Below are 18,389 nucleotides of genomic sequence, written 5' to 3'. Positions count from 1 at the left end.
GGCCGGCCGGAGCGCCGCTGCGCGGTGCGCGTTGGGCCTCGGGCGCTTGGGGCCGCGAGCCGAAGATCGCGGGAGCTGTGTGACCTTGGCCGGGCCGCCGTCTCTGGGCCGAGCTCCTCGGGCCGGCGCCACCACCGGGGCCACCAAGCTCCGGCATAGTCACCCTCCCTCGCGCTGTCCCTCGGGCACCGCGCCGCGCCCACCCGGGCCGCCGGCTTCGACCCCGCGTCCGTTCGGTTCCTCCGGGCCGGACCGGGCCAGACTGGGCTTCGGGAACGTGCGTCCTCGGCAATTGTCTCCGTCCGCTGGGACTCCTCGGGTCCGCGGCCGGGCCGGGGCTGAGCCGACGCGGCTGCACTTCCTGAACCGGCCGGATTGGGAGCCGCTGCATGAAAGGGTGCCTGCGGCCCGCACCTGCCTGGCCCGAGTGCCTCCTGGGCGTCGCAGATCGGCGGGGCTCGGCCCACAGGAGCTCAGCCCGGGTCACGAGTGCGTTCCTGCGGGCTCATACGCGGGGCTTCCAGGACAGGGAACCAAAAGATTCCACTTAAAACAAAATCAGAAGCACTTTGCAGATATTTCTGTTTGGTGTTGATAGTGCTTTTTGAGTTTGAAAGACGGGAATGGCACGTGTTACGCGGCATTGAAAGTTCCCCGTGGTTTGCTGTGAGCCTGGGTCCTGCGATCTGCGTGGAGAACCAGCAATGTGAGACTCCTCCAGGAATCGGCCGCGTGCCTTCTTGACAGTTTCCTTCAGAGCACGCGCCCCAGAAGTGTTGTTGCTGTTTCTAAGAATGAGGGAAGGCATTGCAGAGGTCTGACATTAGTAGGGGCACGAAGGACGCCCGAATCGGGCCGGGGGGGGGGGGGGGGTCTTTAGAATTAGCTCACAAAAGCCTGAGAAAGGAGGTCAGAAGGTCATGTTGCTCAGAACTTCCTAGGGTTTTCCTAGTCCTGATCTACAGCGGCCTCTGGTGGGTTAGAAGACCTCGGGGGAGCACATAGCAGTTAGGAATGTCTGCCCCCCACCTCTCAAGGTGGGCGTCATGTGCACTGAGATCCTTTTCCTTTTTATTTTTATTTTTTTGAGACAATCTCCCTCTGTTTCCCAGGCTAGAGTGTCGTGCTGTCATAGCTCATAACAACCTCAAACTCCTGGGTTCCAGCGATCCTCCTGCCTCAGCCTCCTGAGTAATTGGGACTAAGGGTGCCCCCTACAGTGCCTGGCTAGTTTTTAGAGATGAGGTCTGGCTCTTGCTCAGGCTGGTCTTGAACTCCTGAGCTCAGGCAGCCCACCCACCTTGGCCTCCCAGAGTGTTAGGAGAGTGTTAGAGTTATAGGTGTGAGCCACCATGCTCATCCTTTTCTTTGGGGGGGTGTGTGTGTGTAGAGACAAGGTACCACTGCCATCCAGGTTGGAGTGCAGTGCCCCAGTCATAACTCACTGTAACCTGGAACTCCTGGGCTGAAGCAGTCCTTCCACTTAAGTCTCCTGAGTAGCCAGGATCATAGGCCAGCACCACAGGCCAGCACCACCATGCTTTGCTAAAGTTTTTTTTGTTTTTAGTAGAGATTGGGTTGCTTAGGCTGGTCTTGAACTCCTGCCCTCAACCAGTCCTCCTGCCTTTACCTTCAGAAGTTCTGGGATTAGAGGTGTGACCTGACCTACTGCTCCTGGCCAGGTCTGTTTTTTTGAAATTCAGATTTTGCCTTAGGGAAGAAATGGTTACTAAGTATCTTTCAGGTAATAAAGAAGAAATGATTAAATATCTTATTTGGTATTATCCAGAAATATGATACCATATCGTATAATATATAATATGATATTATAATTGTGTTATGGTATAATACATACAAATAACATAAAATTTACTGTCATAACCATTTTTAAGTGTGCACATTCACACTGCTGAGCTACCACCACCATCCATCCCCAGTACTCTTTTCATCTTGTAAAGCAGAATCTCTGCCCCCATTAAACATTGACCCCCCGCATAGCACCCTCTCCCAGCCCGTGGCACCCACATTCTACTTTCTATCTCTGTGAATTTTGGTACTCTGGAGACCTCCTGAGTGGAGTCATATAGTATTTTTTTTTTTTTTTGAGACAGGAGCCTCAAGCTGTCCCCCTGGGTAGAGTGCCGTGGCATCTCAGCTCACAGCAACCTTCAACTCCTGGGCTCAAGTGAGTCTCCTGCCTCAGCCTCCCAAGTAGCTGGGACCACAGGCGCCCGCCACAACACCCGGCTATTTTTTGGTTGCAGTCGTCATTGTTGTTTGGCGGGTCTGGGCTGGATTCAAACCCGCCACCTTGGGTGTACATGGCTGGAGCCTTAGCCACTTGAGCCACGGGCGCCGAGCCATCATATAGTATTTGTCTTTTTGTTTTTATTTTATTTATTTATTTATTTATTTTGAGACAGTCTCATTATGTCGCCCTCGGTAGTGCCATGGCGTCACAGCTCACAGCAACCTCAACTCTTGGACTTAAGTGATTCTCTTGCCTCAGCCTCCCAAGTAGCTGGGACTACAGGTGCCCACCACAACACCTGGCTAATTTTTTTTGCTTCTGTTGTCGTTTAGCTGGCCCCGGCTGGGCTCGAACCTGTCAGCCTCTGTGCATGTGGCTGGCACTGACAGAATCACTGTGCTATGGGCGCTGAGCCATGTTTATCTTTTTGTGACAGACTTATTTCACCTAGCACTGTGTCCTCAGGGTTCTTCTGAGTTGCAGTGGAGTATAGTGGGGACACAGAACTGCAGCTTCTGAATTCTACCTTCTAGAGCCTGTCCCCACTTGCTCAGCTGCTGAGGCATGGCTGGTACTGTCCCCATACTTGGAATCTGGAGTTCTTTCCTGGCTTCTTGCTCCCACCTGTGTGGGCTGACACTGGTTTGACTTGTAGGAGGGGCATCAACCATCCTGGTTTTAGTGCCCAAAGTCCTAGTTATAGGCACATTGGAAGGGTTGGCCAGCTATTTGCTGCTGTCCTGATGCCACCCTAGCTATCTGTAAGCACCCCATGTACTGCAGGGCTTTTATCTCAGCTTGAGGAGGGGTTATTTGCCTTTTCTCCTTTCTTCCCCAAATACTGTAAGCTCCTTAAGGGTAGACAGAGTCTTTCGTCATTCTGTTCCAGTAATAACTTACAAGCGGAAGATGCCTCTTTAATCTTCATTAAAGTATTTTTTAGCAGATTAAATCAATATAGGTTTAGGTATTTATGAAGATCTTGTTTTGCTTTTATAGTTGATAATTCTAGGATAAAACATTTAACTACTTTCTGTTTTGGGGGGGGCGGGGGGAGACAGAGTCTCACTCTGCTGCCCAGGCTAGAGTGCCTTGTTATTATAGCTCACAGCAACCTCAGACTCCTGAGTTTGAGCAATCCTCTTGCTTCAGCCTCCCAAGTAGCTGGGACTATAGGTGCCTGCTGTAATGCCCAGCTGCTTTTTCTAACTTCAGTAGACACAGGGTCTCACTCTTGCTCAGGCTGGTCTTGAACTGAGCTCAAGCCATCTACCTGCCTTAGCATCCCAGAGTGCTGGGATTATAGGTGTGAGCCTCTATGCCTGGCCAGTAACTACTTCTTTCTAATTACTTTGTCATTTGTCCTATAGGTTCCCACTAAAGGACTCAAAACGTTTAATCCAGTGGTTAAAAGCTGTTCAGAGGGATAACTGGACCCCCACAAAGTATTCATTCCTCTGTAGTGAGCATTTCACCAAAGACAGCTTCTCCAAGAGGCTGGAGGACCAGCACCGGCTACTCAAGCCCACAGCCGTGCCATCCATCTTCCACCTGACTGAGAAGAAGAGGGGGGCTGGAGGCCATGGCCGTAACAGGAGAAAGGACACCAGCAAGACCACAGGGGGTGTGAGGAGCCACTCGAGCACAGCAGCTGGTAAAGGTGCTGCAGGTTGGTCTTCATCCTCGAGTGAAAGCCCTATGGCCAAGCCAGAGCCCCGCAAGTTGAAGCGAGCTGCTCTGCAGGGTGAAGCCACACCCAGGACCGCCCAGGAGGCTGTCAGCCGGGAGCAGGCACAGCAGTCTCTGGACAAAACTCCAGGGGATGGACTGGCCACCCAAGTGGCAGGCAGCCAGGAAGAAGCAGCAGTGTCTGCTGTAGAAGCTGGTGATGAGAGCACCCCCTCATCCACTGATGGGGGCATAGCAGATAAAAGTGGCATTTCCATGGATGACTTTACACCCCCAGGATCCGGGGCATGCAAATTTATTGGCTCACTTCATTCCTATAGCTTCTCCTCCAAGCATGCTAGGGAAAGGCCGTCTGTGCCTAGAGAGCCTATTGACCGGAAGAGGCTGAAGAGAGACGTGGAGCCGAGTTGCAGTGGGAGTGGTTTGGGGCCAGAAAAGGGCCTGACCCAGAGCCCCCCTAGTTCTTCACTCATAGCAACGCCTCAGAAGCCTTCCCAGAGCCCCTCTGCCCCTCCAGCTGATGTCACACCGAAGCCTGCTGCAGAAGCTGTGCAGAGTGAACACAGTGATGCCAGCCCCATGTCCATCAATGAGGTCATTTTGTCTGCGTCAGGGGCCTGCAGGCTCATCGGCTCCCTGCACTCCTACTGCTTCTCATCCCGGCAGAGCAAGAGCCAGGTGTGCTGCCTGCGTGAACAGGTGGAAAAGAAGAATGGTGAGCTCAAGAGCCTGCGGCAGAGGGTCAGCCGCTCCGACAGCCAGGTGCGCAAGCTGCAGGAGAAGCTGGACGCGATGAAGAGAGTGAGCGTCCCCTACCTGAGTGGCCTGCTGTCCCCCAGCCGTGGTCAGTATCAGAGCATTCGCAGTTCCCTCACTTCCGTCCTGTTAGGAGGGGTTTCCTGCAGGGGGCAGACATCCCCTGTGTCCCTGAGGCCTCAGGGGAAGCCCTGCAGCAGCCATGCCTCATGGCAGTCAGCATCTGTGGCACTCTGCACACAGTTATAACTCCAGGCAGCTTAGGATCTAAATGTGAAAGGAAATAGGCAAACTAAGCTATAGGGAAAAACACAGAAGACTCTTAGAACCATGGGAGATTCTTTCCTTTCGTGCTTTAATGAATATCCTTGAAGTTACTCATTTTCAACATTAGTAATTCTTCTAATATCTACTCGATGTTAACATCTAGTCAAGTATAATATATTGTCTGTTAGAAAAGTTAAAATGCTACAGAAATATGTAGGCTCAGAAATGGTAAAAATTTCTATTTTTCATCCACTATCCATTCCCAAGTTGTTTTTTTGTTTTTATATATAGATGGGGTCACTGTGTTGCCCAGGCTGGACTCAGACTCCTGAGTTCATGCAATCCTTCTTCCTCATCTGCTTCACCTCCTGAGTTTTATTCCTGGTTCCTATTAAAGATTCGGCATGTGGGCCTATGCACCATGGCTCATGCCTGTAACCTCTGCACTCTTGAAGGCTAAGGCAAGTGGATCCCTTGAATTCATAATTTCAGGACCAGCCTGAGCATAAGTGAGATCTCGTCTGTACTAAAAATAGAAAAAACTAGCCAGGCGTTGTGGTGGGCGCCTGTAGTCCCAGCTACTCGGGAGGCTGAGACAAGAGGATCATTTGAGCCCAGAGGTTTGAGGTTGCTATAGGCTGTGATGAGATGGCACTCTACCCAGGGTGACAGTGAGATGCTGTCTCTCAAAAAAACATTTTCTTTTTGGAGTGTAATTTTTTATATTGTATGCTTTTGCATATGTGTTTGTCTCTATATGAGTAGGTTGAATATAATTTGATGTTTATTGGCTCTATTTTTCACCCATTTTACTGTTAAGTACTTGTTAAAATTGGTTTCTAGATTTTTTTTTTTTTTTTTAAGATATAGTCTTACTATGTCGCCCTCAGTAGAGTGTTATGGCATCACAGCTCACAGCAACCTCTAACTCTTGGGCTGAAGCGATTCTCTTGCCTCAGCCTCCAGAATAGCTGGAACTACAGGCACCCTCCACAACCCCAGGCTATTTTTTGGTTGCAGTTGTCATCATTGTTTAGCAGGCCTGGGCCAGGCTGGAAACCACAACCTTTGGTGTATGTGGCCAGCGCCCTACTCACTGAGCTGTGGGCACTGAGCCAGTTTCTGGATATTCTTTACATATTAAGGATAGTATCCTTTGCAGGTTACATACGTATAGAAGACATTTTCCTATCACATTGTTCATCTGGATCAGTGTTTGTCAGTGAGGATGTGATAAAGACTTCTGGTGGGAAGAAGTTTTCAGGACCTCGTGGATCCCCATGGCAATAGTCACTAGCACAGCTGAAAACAAAGCCCATCATCCCATGTGTTTGTGTGTGGGAAAGAAAGGATGATTTGGAAAGGCCACACTGGGTACCATTAACCTATATTTTCAGATCAAATTTAAATTTTCAGATATTGTATTCTCTTAGAATTTTTAAGCTATCTTTGGCAGGGCGTGGTGGCTCACACCTATAATCCCAGCACTGTAGGAGGCTGAGGCAAGAGGATTGCTTGAGCTCAGGGAGTTCGAGGCTTGTTTGAGTGAGAGTGAGACACAGACTCATAAAAAAAAATTGAAAAACCCAGCTGGGTGTCTTAGTGAGCGCCTGTAGTCCCAGTGGCTTCTGAGACTGAGGCAGCAGTATGCCCACAGCCTGAGTCTGAGGTTGCAGTGAGCTATGACACCATTGCATTCTGCTCAGGGCATAGGGTAGAACTCTGTCTTGACCAAAAAAGAAAGAAAGCTATCTTTGTAGTTTCTCATACCTAATGTATGCTTTTTTTTTTTTTTTTTGAGACAGAGTCTCCCTATGTTGCCCTCGGTAGAGTGTTGTGGTGTCACAGCTCATAGCAACCTCAAACTCTTGGGCTTAAGCAGTTCTCTTGCCTTAGCCTCCCAAGTAGCTGAGACTATAGGTGCCTGCCATAACGCCCGGCTATTTTTTGTTGCAGTTGTCATTGTTGTTTAGTTGGCCCGGGACAGGTTTGAACCTGCCAGCCTTGGTGTATGTGGCTGGTGCTGTAACCACTGTGCTACAGGTGCTGAGCCCCTAATGTTGCTTTTAGATTTTTTTCTTGTTTCTTTTGGTCTGAGTTCTCACAGTTTTTTGCTATTACCGGTCTCCCCTAACAGCCAGCCTTCTCCTCTGCCTGGTTGTCTCTGTTCACGAGCCCTCCCTTCTTTTTCTATCCTCTGCTTCTGTTATCCTGGCTCTGGGGACACCTCATACCTGCAGCTGAGGTGACTTCCACCCCGTTGGCCATAGGCTCCGTGCTGCTGCTCTTGTCTCTGTTCATTTCTTTCTTTCTTTTTTTAGAGACAAAGTCTCACTTTATCGCCCTTGGTAGAGTGCTATGGTATCACAGCTCACAGAAACCTCTAACTCCTGGGCTTAGGTGATTCTCTTGCCTCAGACTCCCGAGTAGCTGGGATTACAGGTGCTCGCCACAACACCCCACTATTTTTTTTTGTTGTTGTTGCAGTTTGGCTGGGGCCAGGTGCAAACCCACCACCCTTCATATATGGGGCCAGTGCCCTACCCACTGAGCCAAAGGCGCCGCCCCCACTGTGCATTTCTAAATGGTTTATAATCAGTCTTGAGTTCCCCTTTAGCCCCATAGTTATTTATTTATTTATTTTTATTTTATTTTTTTTGAGACAGAGTTTCAAGCTGTTGCCCTGGGTAGAGTACCATGGCATCACAGCTCACAGCAACCTCAAACTCTTGAGCTTAAGCCATTCTCTTGCTTCAGCCTCCCAAATAGCTGGGACTACAGGTGCCTGCCACAATGCCTCACTATTTTTTTTTGTAGTTGTCATTGTTTTAGCAGGCCCTGGCCAGATTAGAACCGCCAGCCTTGGTGTATGTGGCCGGTGCCCTACCCACTGAGCTATGGGTGCTGCCCCCCATAGTATTTAGAAGGGTGTTGGCTTATTTTTAAGTGGCTAGATGGAGGAGAGAAACTTAATTTTTAGTAGTCTTTTTGAGATTTCATTATGCCATAAAAAGAGTCTGTTTTTGTGCCGTTACATTGCTGCTTGAGAAGAATGTAGCCTCTCCGCTTGCTGGTTACTTTGTTCTCTGTCTGCAGAGGCTGGTATCTTGTTTGTATCAGTGAGCAGGTCCACCTTAGCTCACAGTGTGAGACACTGTGCCCAGCCCTTTGTGGAAATAATTAATGTTTTGTTTTTAGGAATTCATATGCCAGTAAAATTTTGGGAGGCAATCTGTTTTTGGTTGTCAGTTTTTGTGTCCTTGTCTATTTATATGCTTATTTGATTGAGAACACAGTTCTAGGTGTAAAAGCCTTCCTGTCTGAACCTAAAGGAATCATTTTTTTGCCTCTGTACAGTTAATTCCATTGTCTGATGGAACAAGTTAGGCTCTGGGCCTGTTGCAGATGACTGTGCCTTTTTTTTTTTTTTTAATTTTAGACAGAGCCTCAAGCTATCCCTTTGGGTAGAGTGCCATGGCATTACAGCTCACAGCAACCTCCAACTCCTGGGCTCAAGCAAGTCTCTTGCCTCCACCTCCCAAGTAGCTGAGACCACAGGCGCCCGCCACAACGCCTGGCTGTTTTTTTTGGTTGTAGCCATCATTGCTGTTTGGCGGGCCCAGGCTGGATTCAAACCCGCCAGCTCTGGTGTACGTGGCTGGCGCCTTAGCCGCTTGAGCCACAGGTGCCAAGCTTCCTTCCTTTTTAGATGTGGGAAATTTTTCTGTTATTTCCTTGATTCTTTACTTTCTGGAATGAGTGTTATGAGTTAAGAGGATGGTTTTAAGCAGGGAGCAGCCTGATGTGGTTTAGGTTTTGTAGATATACCCCCAACCACTATGGAGGAAGGGGAAGGGTGGCATGGGAGGGGCTCTTGGCTACTGTGGGGGTCCCAAGGTGGATGTTGATTGCTCAGACTAGGTGGAGGCAGGGTGGTGGAGATGCTATAGGGCTAACTAGGCAAAGAGTTGAGAAGGAAAAGAGTGACGGAGGCTGCTGGATTTGGCCCTGAGCACCTGGGTGCCTGGGTCTGCCTCTGTTTGCTGTGGTGGGGAGGAGTAAGCAGGTGGGAGTATGGAAGGGTTTAAGGTGCTTATAGGTGCTAGTGCCAGGTTTCGGACAGACAGCCTGAGGCATCACCCATCTCTTTTTTTTTTTTTGAGACAGAGTCTTACTATGTCCCTCTCAGTAGAGTGCTGTGGCACCACAGCTCACGCAGCGGTTCTTAACCTGTGGGTTGCGACCCCTTTGTGACAATAAGAGTATATCACGGCATTAGGAAGGTTGAGAACCACTAGGTCACAGGCAACCTCAAACTCTTGGGCTTAAGCTATTCTCTTGCCTCAGCCTCCCAAGCAGCTCGGACTACAGGCGCCCACCACAACAGCTGGCTAAGCACCCACCTCTTAAAGTTGGGTTTGTGAGCCAGGGAAGGTGGCTTATGCTTGTAATCCTAGCACTCTGAGAGGCCAGGGTGGGTGGCTTGCTTGAGCTCAGTAGTTCGAGATAATCCTGAGCAGGATTGAGACCCCATCTCTGTTAAAAAGAGAGGCATTATGACAGGCACCCGCAGTCCTAGCTCTTGGGAGGCTGAGGCAAGAGGATCACTTATGTCCAAGAGTTTGAGGTTGCTGTGGGCTGTGATGCCATGGCACTCTGCCCAGGGCAACAGATTGAGACTCTGTCTCAAAAAAAGAAAAATGTGAGTGTGGAGGTCAAGGAGGGCAGAGGTGTCTGAAACCCTGGGAATAGGAATGGGCCAGGCTGATAGAGGGACAGCTGATGCCAATCCAGTAGAGGAGACCAAGGAAGGGCCCTGAAGGGAAATGGTTGTCCAGAAAGGAGAGGCACGCAGCTGTGCTGGACACAGCACTGATTCCCCACAAGGTCACTGGGGATCAAGTCTCACTGGGTTGTGGATATAGAGCAGGCGTCCTCAAACTACGGCCCATGGGCCACATGCAGCCCGCCTAGGACATTTATCTGGCCCACCAGGTGTTTTTGCCACCACTGCCTGTCCTGCTTAGCAGCCAACTCATCCTGGGGCCCGCAGTCCGGCCCTCCAACAGTCTCAGGGACAGTGAACTGGCCCCCTGTTTAAAAGCTTGAGGACCCCTGGTATAGAGAGTACAAGAAAGGCAAGCAGTGATGAGGGGCCCAGGAACAAGACATTTCTTCAACGGATTTAGCCATGAAGAAAGCTGGTCAGGTGGCCAGTAGCAAAAAGGGAGCCAGGCTCCAAGGAAAGACTGTGTGGGCCCAATGGAGTGCAATGCTGGACCCCAGGGATGCCTGGGGAGGGTGGAAAGTATGAGGACAGCTGCTCAGTGTCCAGAGAGCTGCTCTGGGCTCTTCCTGCCACGTGTAAGGCCGAAGGCTGGGAGATTGCAGGTGTCAGGGTGCGGATCCTGGGAGGGAGAGAGGACACTCTTGCACCCATGCTCCATGGTCTGCGGCTTGTTCCTCAGGACATCTGTGCCCCCAGTGGTTCTTAGAGCTGCTGTGGATTTGTTCTCCAGTAAAAGAGTCTTTGGGTCATTAAGAGATTTCTGTGGAAAGAGGTATATACATGTTTATTCAGTCTGTCTTCATTTTTTCTGTTTTCTTTTTGAGACAGAGCCTCAAGCTGTTGCCCTAGGCAGAGTGCTATGACATCACAGCTCACAGCAACCTCCAACTCCTGGGCTCAAGTGATTCTCCTTGAATTCTACTGCCTCCCAAGTAGCTGGGACTACAGGCACCCACCCACCACAATGCCTGGCTATTTTTGGGTTGCAGCTGTCATTGTTTGGCGGGCTGGGCTGGATTCGAACCCACCAGCTCAGGTGTATGTGGTTGGTGCCTTAGCCACTTGAGTCACAGGCACCAAGCCCAGTCTGTTTTCATTACCCAGTCCTCCCTACGTTTTTTGGAGACAGTCTTACTCTGTCACCCTGGGTAGAGTGCCATGGTGTCATCATAGCTCAAGCAGCCTTAGACTCCTGGGCTTGGGAGATCCTCCTGCCTCAGCCTCCCAAGTAGCTGGGTTTTTTGTTTGTTTGTTTGTTTGTTTTGGGACAGAGCCTCAAGCTGTCGCCCTGGATAGAGTGCTATGGCATCACAGCTCACAGCAACCTCCCAACTCCTGGGCTCAAGCAAGTCTCCTGCCTCCACCTCCCAAGTAGCTGGGATTACAGGTGCCCACCAGAAAGTCCTGCTGGTTTTTCTATTTTCAGTAAAGATGGGGTCCTGCTCTTGCTCAGGCTGATCTCATACTGAGCTCAAGTAACCCACCTGCCTCAGCCTCCCAGAGTGCTGGGATTACAAGTGTGAGCCATCTCTCCTGGCCTGCCCAACCCTTTTGTTTTGTATAAGTTCCCCAAAGTGGAGCAGCCACTGGGCTGTGGTCTTCAGAGTTTAGTCCCAGGTGTCCTTCATAACTTGCTGCAGTTGGTGTTCTTATGAGGGTGGACTCTTATGAGGTAGACTCTTTTCTCTAAGGCCTCTCTGACACTGGGCATTGTGATATTTTAAAACCAGGGACAGACAGGCTGGCCACAGTGACTCAGGCCTGTAGTTCCAGCTACTTAGGAGGCTGAGGCAGGAGAATCACTTGATTCCAGGTGTTTGAGGCTGCGATGAGCTGTGACTGTGCCCTTGCACTCCAGCCTGGGTTTCAGAGCAGGAGTCTGTCTCTAAAAAAAAATCTTCCCCACAAAAGAGAGAGGATGGTTCCTTGGTGACACACTATTTGCTTTTCTATGAACCAGCCAAAGTGAACATTTGTAATGTTTGTAATTTAGTTGTCTACTTCCCAACTGTGCTGTTTCCCACCTTGCTCACTGATTATAAATGTTCTTGATAAAATAAGGACACTAAAGGCTATTAAATATGATTCAGCCATTTAAGTCTCACTTCAAAATCTATTCTTGAAGAACAGATTCTCATTCTTTGTAGATTCATTATCTACATATTTTAGAATTAATTTGGATTTTAAAATTTTTATTGTGAAAAATCTTGAATGTATGCAAATTAAGCAGGATAGTATAATAAACCCCCATACCTGTCATCCACTTCAACATTTACTGATATTCTGACATTCTTGTTTCATCTCTACTGCTACTGACTTTTCTTTTTTCTTTTTTTTGAAACACAGTCTCATTATGTCGCCCTGGGTAGAGTGCCATGGTGTCACAGCTTACAGCAACCTCTAGTTCTTGGACTTAAGCAATTCTTTTACCTCAGCCTCCCAAGTAGCTGGGACCACAACGCCTGGCTATTTTTGTTGTTGTTGCAATTGTCATTGTTGTTTAGCAGGCCCAGTGCTGGGTTCAAACCCACCAGCCTTGATGCTTGTGGCTGGCACTGTAACACTGTGCTACTCTGCTGAGCCTGCTGATTCTTTTTTTTTTTTTTTTTTGCAGTTTTTTTTGGCTGGGGTTGGGTTTGAACCCGCCACCTCCAGCCTATGGGGCCGGCACCCTACTCCTTTGAGCCATAAGCACCACCCTATTTTTTCAATTAATAGATTTTTTAGGATAGTTACAGATTTATGGAACAATGCAGCAGTAGTACAGAGTATCACATGCACGGAGAATCCCTTTCTCTCCTCACCATTACCTCCATTTCCTCTATAATTAATGTCTTTATGTATATATATATATATATATATAATTAACATCTTATTAGTGTGATACATTTGTCACACTTCACACTCTGAAGCAATATTGATACAGTATTACTGACAAAGTCCACCTGTACCTTCAGGTTCTCTGTGGCTGCACCTGTGGGTTCTGATAGGCGCTTGCTTTCCTGACTCCCCCCACATCCCTACACAGTGTCCTTTTGTTGCCCTAAAGATTCCGTCCTCCACCCACTCATCCCTTCCTCCACATCCCCAGCCACAACAACCACTGATTTTTATACTGCATGTATACTTCTGCCTTTCCAGAATGCCAAGTGGTTGGAATTTATGGTTGCTCTGGAATATGACATGTAGCCGCCTCAGCTGGCTTTGTTCACTGAGCACTGTGCGTATGGTGCCTGTGTCTTTCGTTTGTGGTAGCTCATTCCGTTGTGTGGGTAGACCACAATGTGCTTGTCCCTCTACCTTGAAGGAGGTCTTGGTTGCTTCCATGTTTTGGTGATTATGTAAAGATTCACAGGTGGGTTCTATGTGGATGTTAGTTTTCAGATTAACTGTGCAGATAGCTAGGAGTGTGATTCCAGGATGTATGGAGCTGCTGAACTGTCTTCAAAAGTGTCTGCATCATTTGCATTGCCACCAACAGTGAAGGCCCCTGTTGTCCTGTACTCGTCAGTGTTTGGTATTCTTGGGGGGTTTTTTTGTTTGTTTTGTTTTTATTTAAAGACAGAGTCTCATTCTGTGCCCTTAGTAGAGTGCTGTGGTGTCATAACTCACAGCAACCTCAAATCCAGGGCTCAAGCAATCTCTTTTTTCAGTATTCTGAGTAGGTATTACTACAGGCGCCCACCATCATGCCCAGCTAGTTTTTCTGTTTTTATTTTAATTTTTAATTTTTATTTATTTATTTAATTGAGACAGAGTGTTACCCTGTAGCCCTGAGTACAGTACCTTGGCATCATAGCTCAGCAACCTCAAACTCCTAGGTTTGCGTGATCCTCCTACCTCAGCCTCCCAAGTAGCAGAGACTACAGGTGCCTACCACAATGCCAGGCTAGTTTTTCTGTTTTTAATAGAGATGGGTCTCATCTTGCTCAGACTGGTTTCTAACTCCTGAGCTGAAGCAATCCACCTGCTTCAGCCTCCCAAAATGCTGGGATTACAGGCATGAGCCACCATGCCTGGCTGGTATTCTCAGGGTTTTGGATTTTAGCCAGACCAGTGGGTGTGTGGATGGATCTCATTATTGTCTACATTTGCAGGGCTCTAATGACATAGGCTGTTGGATATGTCTTTATTTTTTTTTTTTTGGTTGCAGCCATCATTGTTGTTTTGGCGGGCCTGGGCTGGATTTGAACCCACCACCCTAGGTATATGTGGCTGGCGCCTTAGCCACTTGAGCCACAAGCGCCGAGCCAAAAGTCTAACCCTTTATTTTTTTTTTTTTTTTTTTGCTGTTTTAGCTGGGACTGGGTTTGAACCCACCACCTGCAGCATATGGGGCCAGCACCCTACTCCTTTGAGCCACAGGCACTGCCCTGGACATGTCTTTATATGCTTATTTACTCTCCTTATGTCTTTTTTGGTGAGCTGTCTATTCAGACCTTTGGCTTTTTTTTTTTATTGTTAGGAATTCATTGAAGGCTTTGGCTCATTTTTTGATGGACTTGTTTGTTTTCTCCTTGTTGAGTTTTAAGAGTTCTTTGTGTGTGTGTGTGTACATATTTTTATTTTTATTTTATTTATTTATTTATTTATTTATTTATTTGAGAGCCTGAAGCTGTCACCTTGGGTAGAGTGCTTTGGCATCACAGCTCATAGCACTCTCTAACTCCTGGGCTCAAGCAATTCTCCTGCCTCCGCCTCCCAAGTAGCTGGGACTACAGGCACCCGCCACAACGCCTGGCTATTTTTTCGTTGCAGCCATCATTGTTGTTTGGCAGGCATGGGCTAGATTTGAACTCGCCAGCTCAGGTGTATGTGGCTGGCACCTTAGCCGCTTGAGACACAGGTGCTGAGCCATCTTTGTATATTTTGAATACAAGTTCTTTATCTGATATGTTTTTACAAATATTTTCTCCTTGTCCATTTCTTCTCTTCACAGTGTGTTTAGCAGGACAGAAGTGAAAGTTTAATGAAGTTCAACTTACCAATTTCTTACATGGGTCATGCCTTTCATGTTATATCAAAAAACTCATTGCCAAACCTGAGGTTACTTAGATTTTCTCTAGGAGTTTTCTTCTAGGAGTTTTATAGTTTTGCACTCTATATTTAGGTCTCTGATATATTTTGAGTAAATTTTGGGGAAAAGCCCCCATTGGGGTTGTCCAGTTGTTCCAGCACTGTCTTTTTTTTTTTTTTTTTTTTTTTGAGAAAGAGTCTCAGGCTGTTGCCCTGGGTAGAATGCTATGGTATCAGCTCACAACAACCTCCAACTCTTGGGCTCAAGTCATCCTCTTGCCTCAGTTTTTCTATTACTAGTAGAGATGGGGTCTTGCTTTTGCTCAGGCTGGTCTGGAACTCGTGAGCTCAAGCAGTCCACCCGCCTCAGCCTCCCAGAGTGCTAGGATTACAGGTGTGAGCCACCACGCCCAGCCCAGAGTGGTGTTGAACCGCCAAGGTGTCTAGAGGCACCCTCACCCTGTCCTTGGTCTTACAGGGAAGGCATCTGGGGTTCCACTGTTAGCAGTCATGATACTGTGGTGTAATAAGAAACCTACTCGGATATTTGGGTTTTGCCCTGGTTCCTGGCACAGAGCTCCTAAAACCCTTGGAATTTCCCGAGTGAAAGGGGCAAGCATCTTTTCTTGTTCATAAGCCCCTTTCAACTACACCTGAGTTTGTGCTAATGATATGGCTCTTGAAGGATGGGGGCTGGTTCCTCTGGGGAAAAGGGACTGAAAGACCCACCTGACCTCAGGGAGGAGAGAGGGGCTGGCCAGTGAGTTCAGTAAATAATGGTCAGTGATATAGTAAATCATGCCTGTATAAGGAAGCCTCCATGAAAACCCACATAGAAGAGGTTCATAGAACTCCACGTTGATGGACACGGGGAAGTTTCTGGGGGTGGCCATCTGGCCACGCATGAGACTCTGTGTCCCTTGCTATGTCTTGCCCTGGGGTACTCCATCAGTCTGCTCCTGAGTCTTCATATCCTTTATGATTGGTTGGAAGTACAGAAACTTCCTCTGGGTTCTATAAACCCCTGTAGCAAGTTCCTGAACCGGGGCGGGGTATAAGAACTGCCATTTTATAGCCAAGCATGACAGAGTTTGTGGGAAACCTGGGGACCTTGTGGCTGGCAGGGCGGGCCCACACTTGTGGGATTGAGACCCTAACCTTTGGGACCTGCACTAAGTCCAGGCAGGGTCAGAATGAATCAAGTTGTGGGACATCAAGTTGGCATCGCTAAGAGTTGGTTTGTGTGGAAAAACCTACCTGTTTCGGTGTCAGAAGTGTCGTAACAGAGTATAGAAGAAAGCATGTTTTCTTTAAGTATTATGTTAGCTATAGGTTTTTTATATGTTCTTTATTAAGTTAAAGATATTTCTTTCTATGCCTAGTTGCTGAGAGTTTTTATCATGAGTGGACATTGGAATTTGTCAAATGTTTTTCTGTACCTGTTGGTGATTAGTGAGATTTGCCTGTTGGTGTGGTGGATTATGCTACTTGATTTGAGAGTGCTGGACCAGCCTTGCTTACCTGTCATAAATCACAATTGGTCATAGTATATAATTCTTTCTATGCATATTTTGATTCAATCTGCTAGTGTTTCATTAAGGATTTTCCATCTATGTTCATGAGTCTGTGCTTTTCCTTTCCATCTTAGAGTGCCGGGATTACAGGCATGAGCACAATTAGATGTCAGCTCTTAGTGCCTTGTGTTCTTGAGCTATGACCTGTGACTTTCACAGCTTTTCTTCCCTTCTTTTCCCCCTCCTATGGGTGAGAGAGGAAGGGGATGAGTGGGAAACACCCTTCCTCAGCATACGGAAGTCCTGGCACGGCCTGTCTTAGAGAAAGCCTGGGCCTAATGCACATGGCCGCCGCCTCTCCCCTGCCAGAGACCAGAGATTTTTCTTCCTCGCTTTTCATGGTGAGGGTCTGCTGGGGTCCTGGGAGGTCTCAGCTTGCCAAGTCTGTGGGCCCCAGGATGCTTTCAGCTTGCCAATCTCAGCCTCCAGGGCTATGCATACTCAGGTTATGCATACTCCAGGGTTATGAGTACCCGGCAGTTTGCACACCACAGCATCTGCTCCAGGTAAGTGCCTGGAAGTGATTTCTTGGCCCCACTCATCAAGGGTCCAAGAAAAATTGTTGGTTTTCAATTCATTCAGTGTTTTCGTATAAAGATAGAAGTTACAACTTCCAAGCTCTTTGCATGATAGAGTTGGAACTGGAAGTTTCTCCCCACCATGCACTATTCATTCTTTTTTTTTTTTTGGCCAGGGCTAGGTTTGAACCTGCCATCTCCGGCATATGGGGCTGGCGCCCTATGCACTATGCATTCTAATGCTTTTTTAGTTTAGACTTTGAGATTAACCGGGTAATCAAACATAACACCTCCAAATAATTACTTGGAGCCCCTTTATGCCCTTTTTAACTTTTAGAAATACTTGCTTTAATTTTTCTCCACCATTTCTGTTTTTCCCTGTGTGTGTTTTTGTCTGTGTGTGTACCTTTTCCATTTTGTGACTGATAAATTGAGGGCCTTAATATCATAGTAAAATACTAGTCCTCTTCCCACCCTGCCAGGGGACCCCAGATGAGTCAGTGTGTGCAGGGACATCCACTCCTGGGACAGCCAGCTCGGCAGCCTCAGCTTTCTTACACCCTGTTGAGCTGAGCTGTCAGGGTCAATTTCTGTGAGTGCGTGGCAGGAAACACTGTTGTCACTAACACATAGTGCTGTCAGAGTGGCAGTCGGGAGAAAGGGTTCTGTCCCTTGGTCCTACCAAGGGTACGGCACTTATTCCTGCCTCAGGTTCCCAGGTAGTTTGCTGAGAGACAATAATTTCCAAGCCTCCACTTTTAAAGCCAAGATCAGTGAGAGGCGAACACTGTAGGAGTCAGAATAGTACACGTCAGGGGCTTCCAGAGGGATTGTTCCGAAAAGAAACAGCTTTTACAATGTGTCTGGCTGGATGTGTCTTTCCTATTTGATGATCTGCCCTTCTGTTGTGGCTGAACCAACAGTGGGTCTCAGTCCTGCTGTCCCCTGTTCATAAAACCTGACAGGATCTCCAAAGCTCCTGCTAGCTCTAAAGTCCAATGTTTTCCAGGCTCCTTGTCTTTTGCTTCCTTCTGAGAGATAACCTATCTGTGGCTGCACTCCCCAGAACATACCCTCTAAGCTTGCACTCAATTCCTGCAGAGCCCTCATAACCAGGTGCAAACATGTCCTGTTAAGGTGAAGAAAATAATTTTGAGGAACCTTGCCCATGTGTCCGGAGTTTAGGAAACTTAGGGATGGGTAAGTCTGCTTTCAGTGTCTTGGGCTAAATAATGGAAATTTAAATTTTTGTTTCTTCATTTAGATTGAGTGTCAATAAAAGAAAAATGAGGTGGCATCTGTAGCTAAGTGGGTTGGGCGCAGGCCACATGCACCAGAGCTGGTGGGTTCGAACCCAGCCCCAGCCTGCTAAAAACAAAAAAAGTAGCCAGGTGTTTTGACAGGCACCTGTAGTCCCAGCTGCTTGGGAGGCTGAGGCAAGAGAATCACTTAAGAGTTTGAGGTTTCGGCTAAGGCGCCAGCCACGTGCACCTAAGGTGGTGGGTTCGAATCCCCAGCCCGGACCCGCC

At 48.0% G+C, this 18,389-nt stretch overlaps 1 protein-coding gene across 1 annotated transcript in view; it reads left to right on the top strand.

The window, feature by feature from the left end:
- The first annotated feature begins 3,618 nt into the window (after positions 1 to 3,618).
- The window catches only part of THAP4 (THAP domain containing 4), a 53,861-nt gene continuing 39,090 nt past the window's right edge, over positions 3,619 to 18,389 (top strand). The window contains exon 1 of the mRNA XM_003798261.3: positions 3,619 to 4,784. Within this exon, the coding sequence (XP_003798309.3) occupies positions 3,950 to 4,784 (835 nt within the window). The 5' untranslated portion in view covers positions 3,619 to 3,949. The remainder of the gene's footprint in view (positions 4,785 to 18,389) is intronic.

Source organism: Otolemur garnettii, unplaced genomic scaffold, assembly GCF_000181295.1.
Source record: "Otolemur garnettii isolate 467f Iridium unplaced genomic scaffold, OtoGar3 scaffold00133, whole genome shotgun sequence".
Taxonomy (NCBI): domain Eukaryota; kingdom Metazoa; phylum Chordata; class Mammalia; order Primates; family Galagidae; genus Otolemur; species Otolemur garnettii.
The sequence above is the reverse complement of the archived record's forward strand: the minus strand, read 5'-3'. Positions and strand labels throughout refer to the sequence as shown.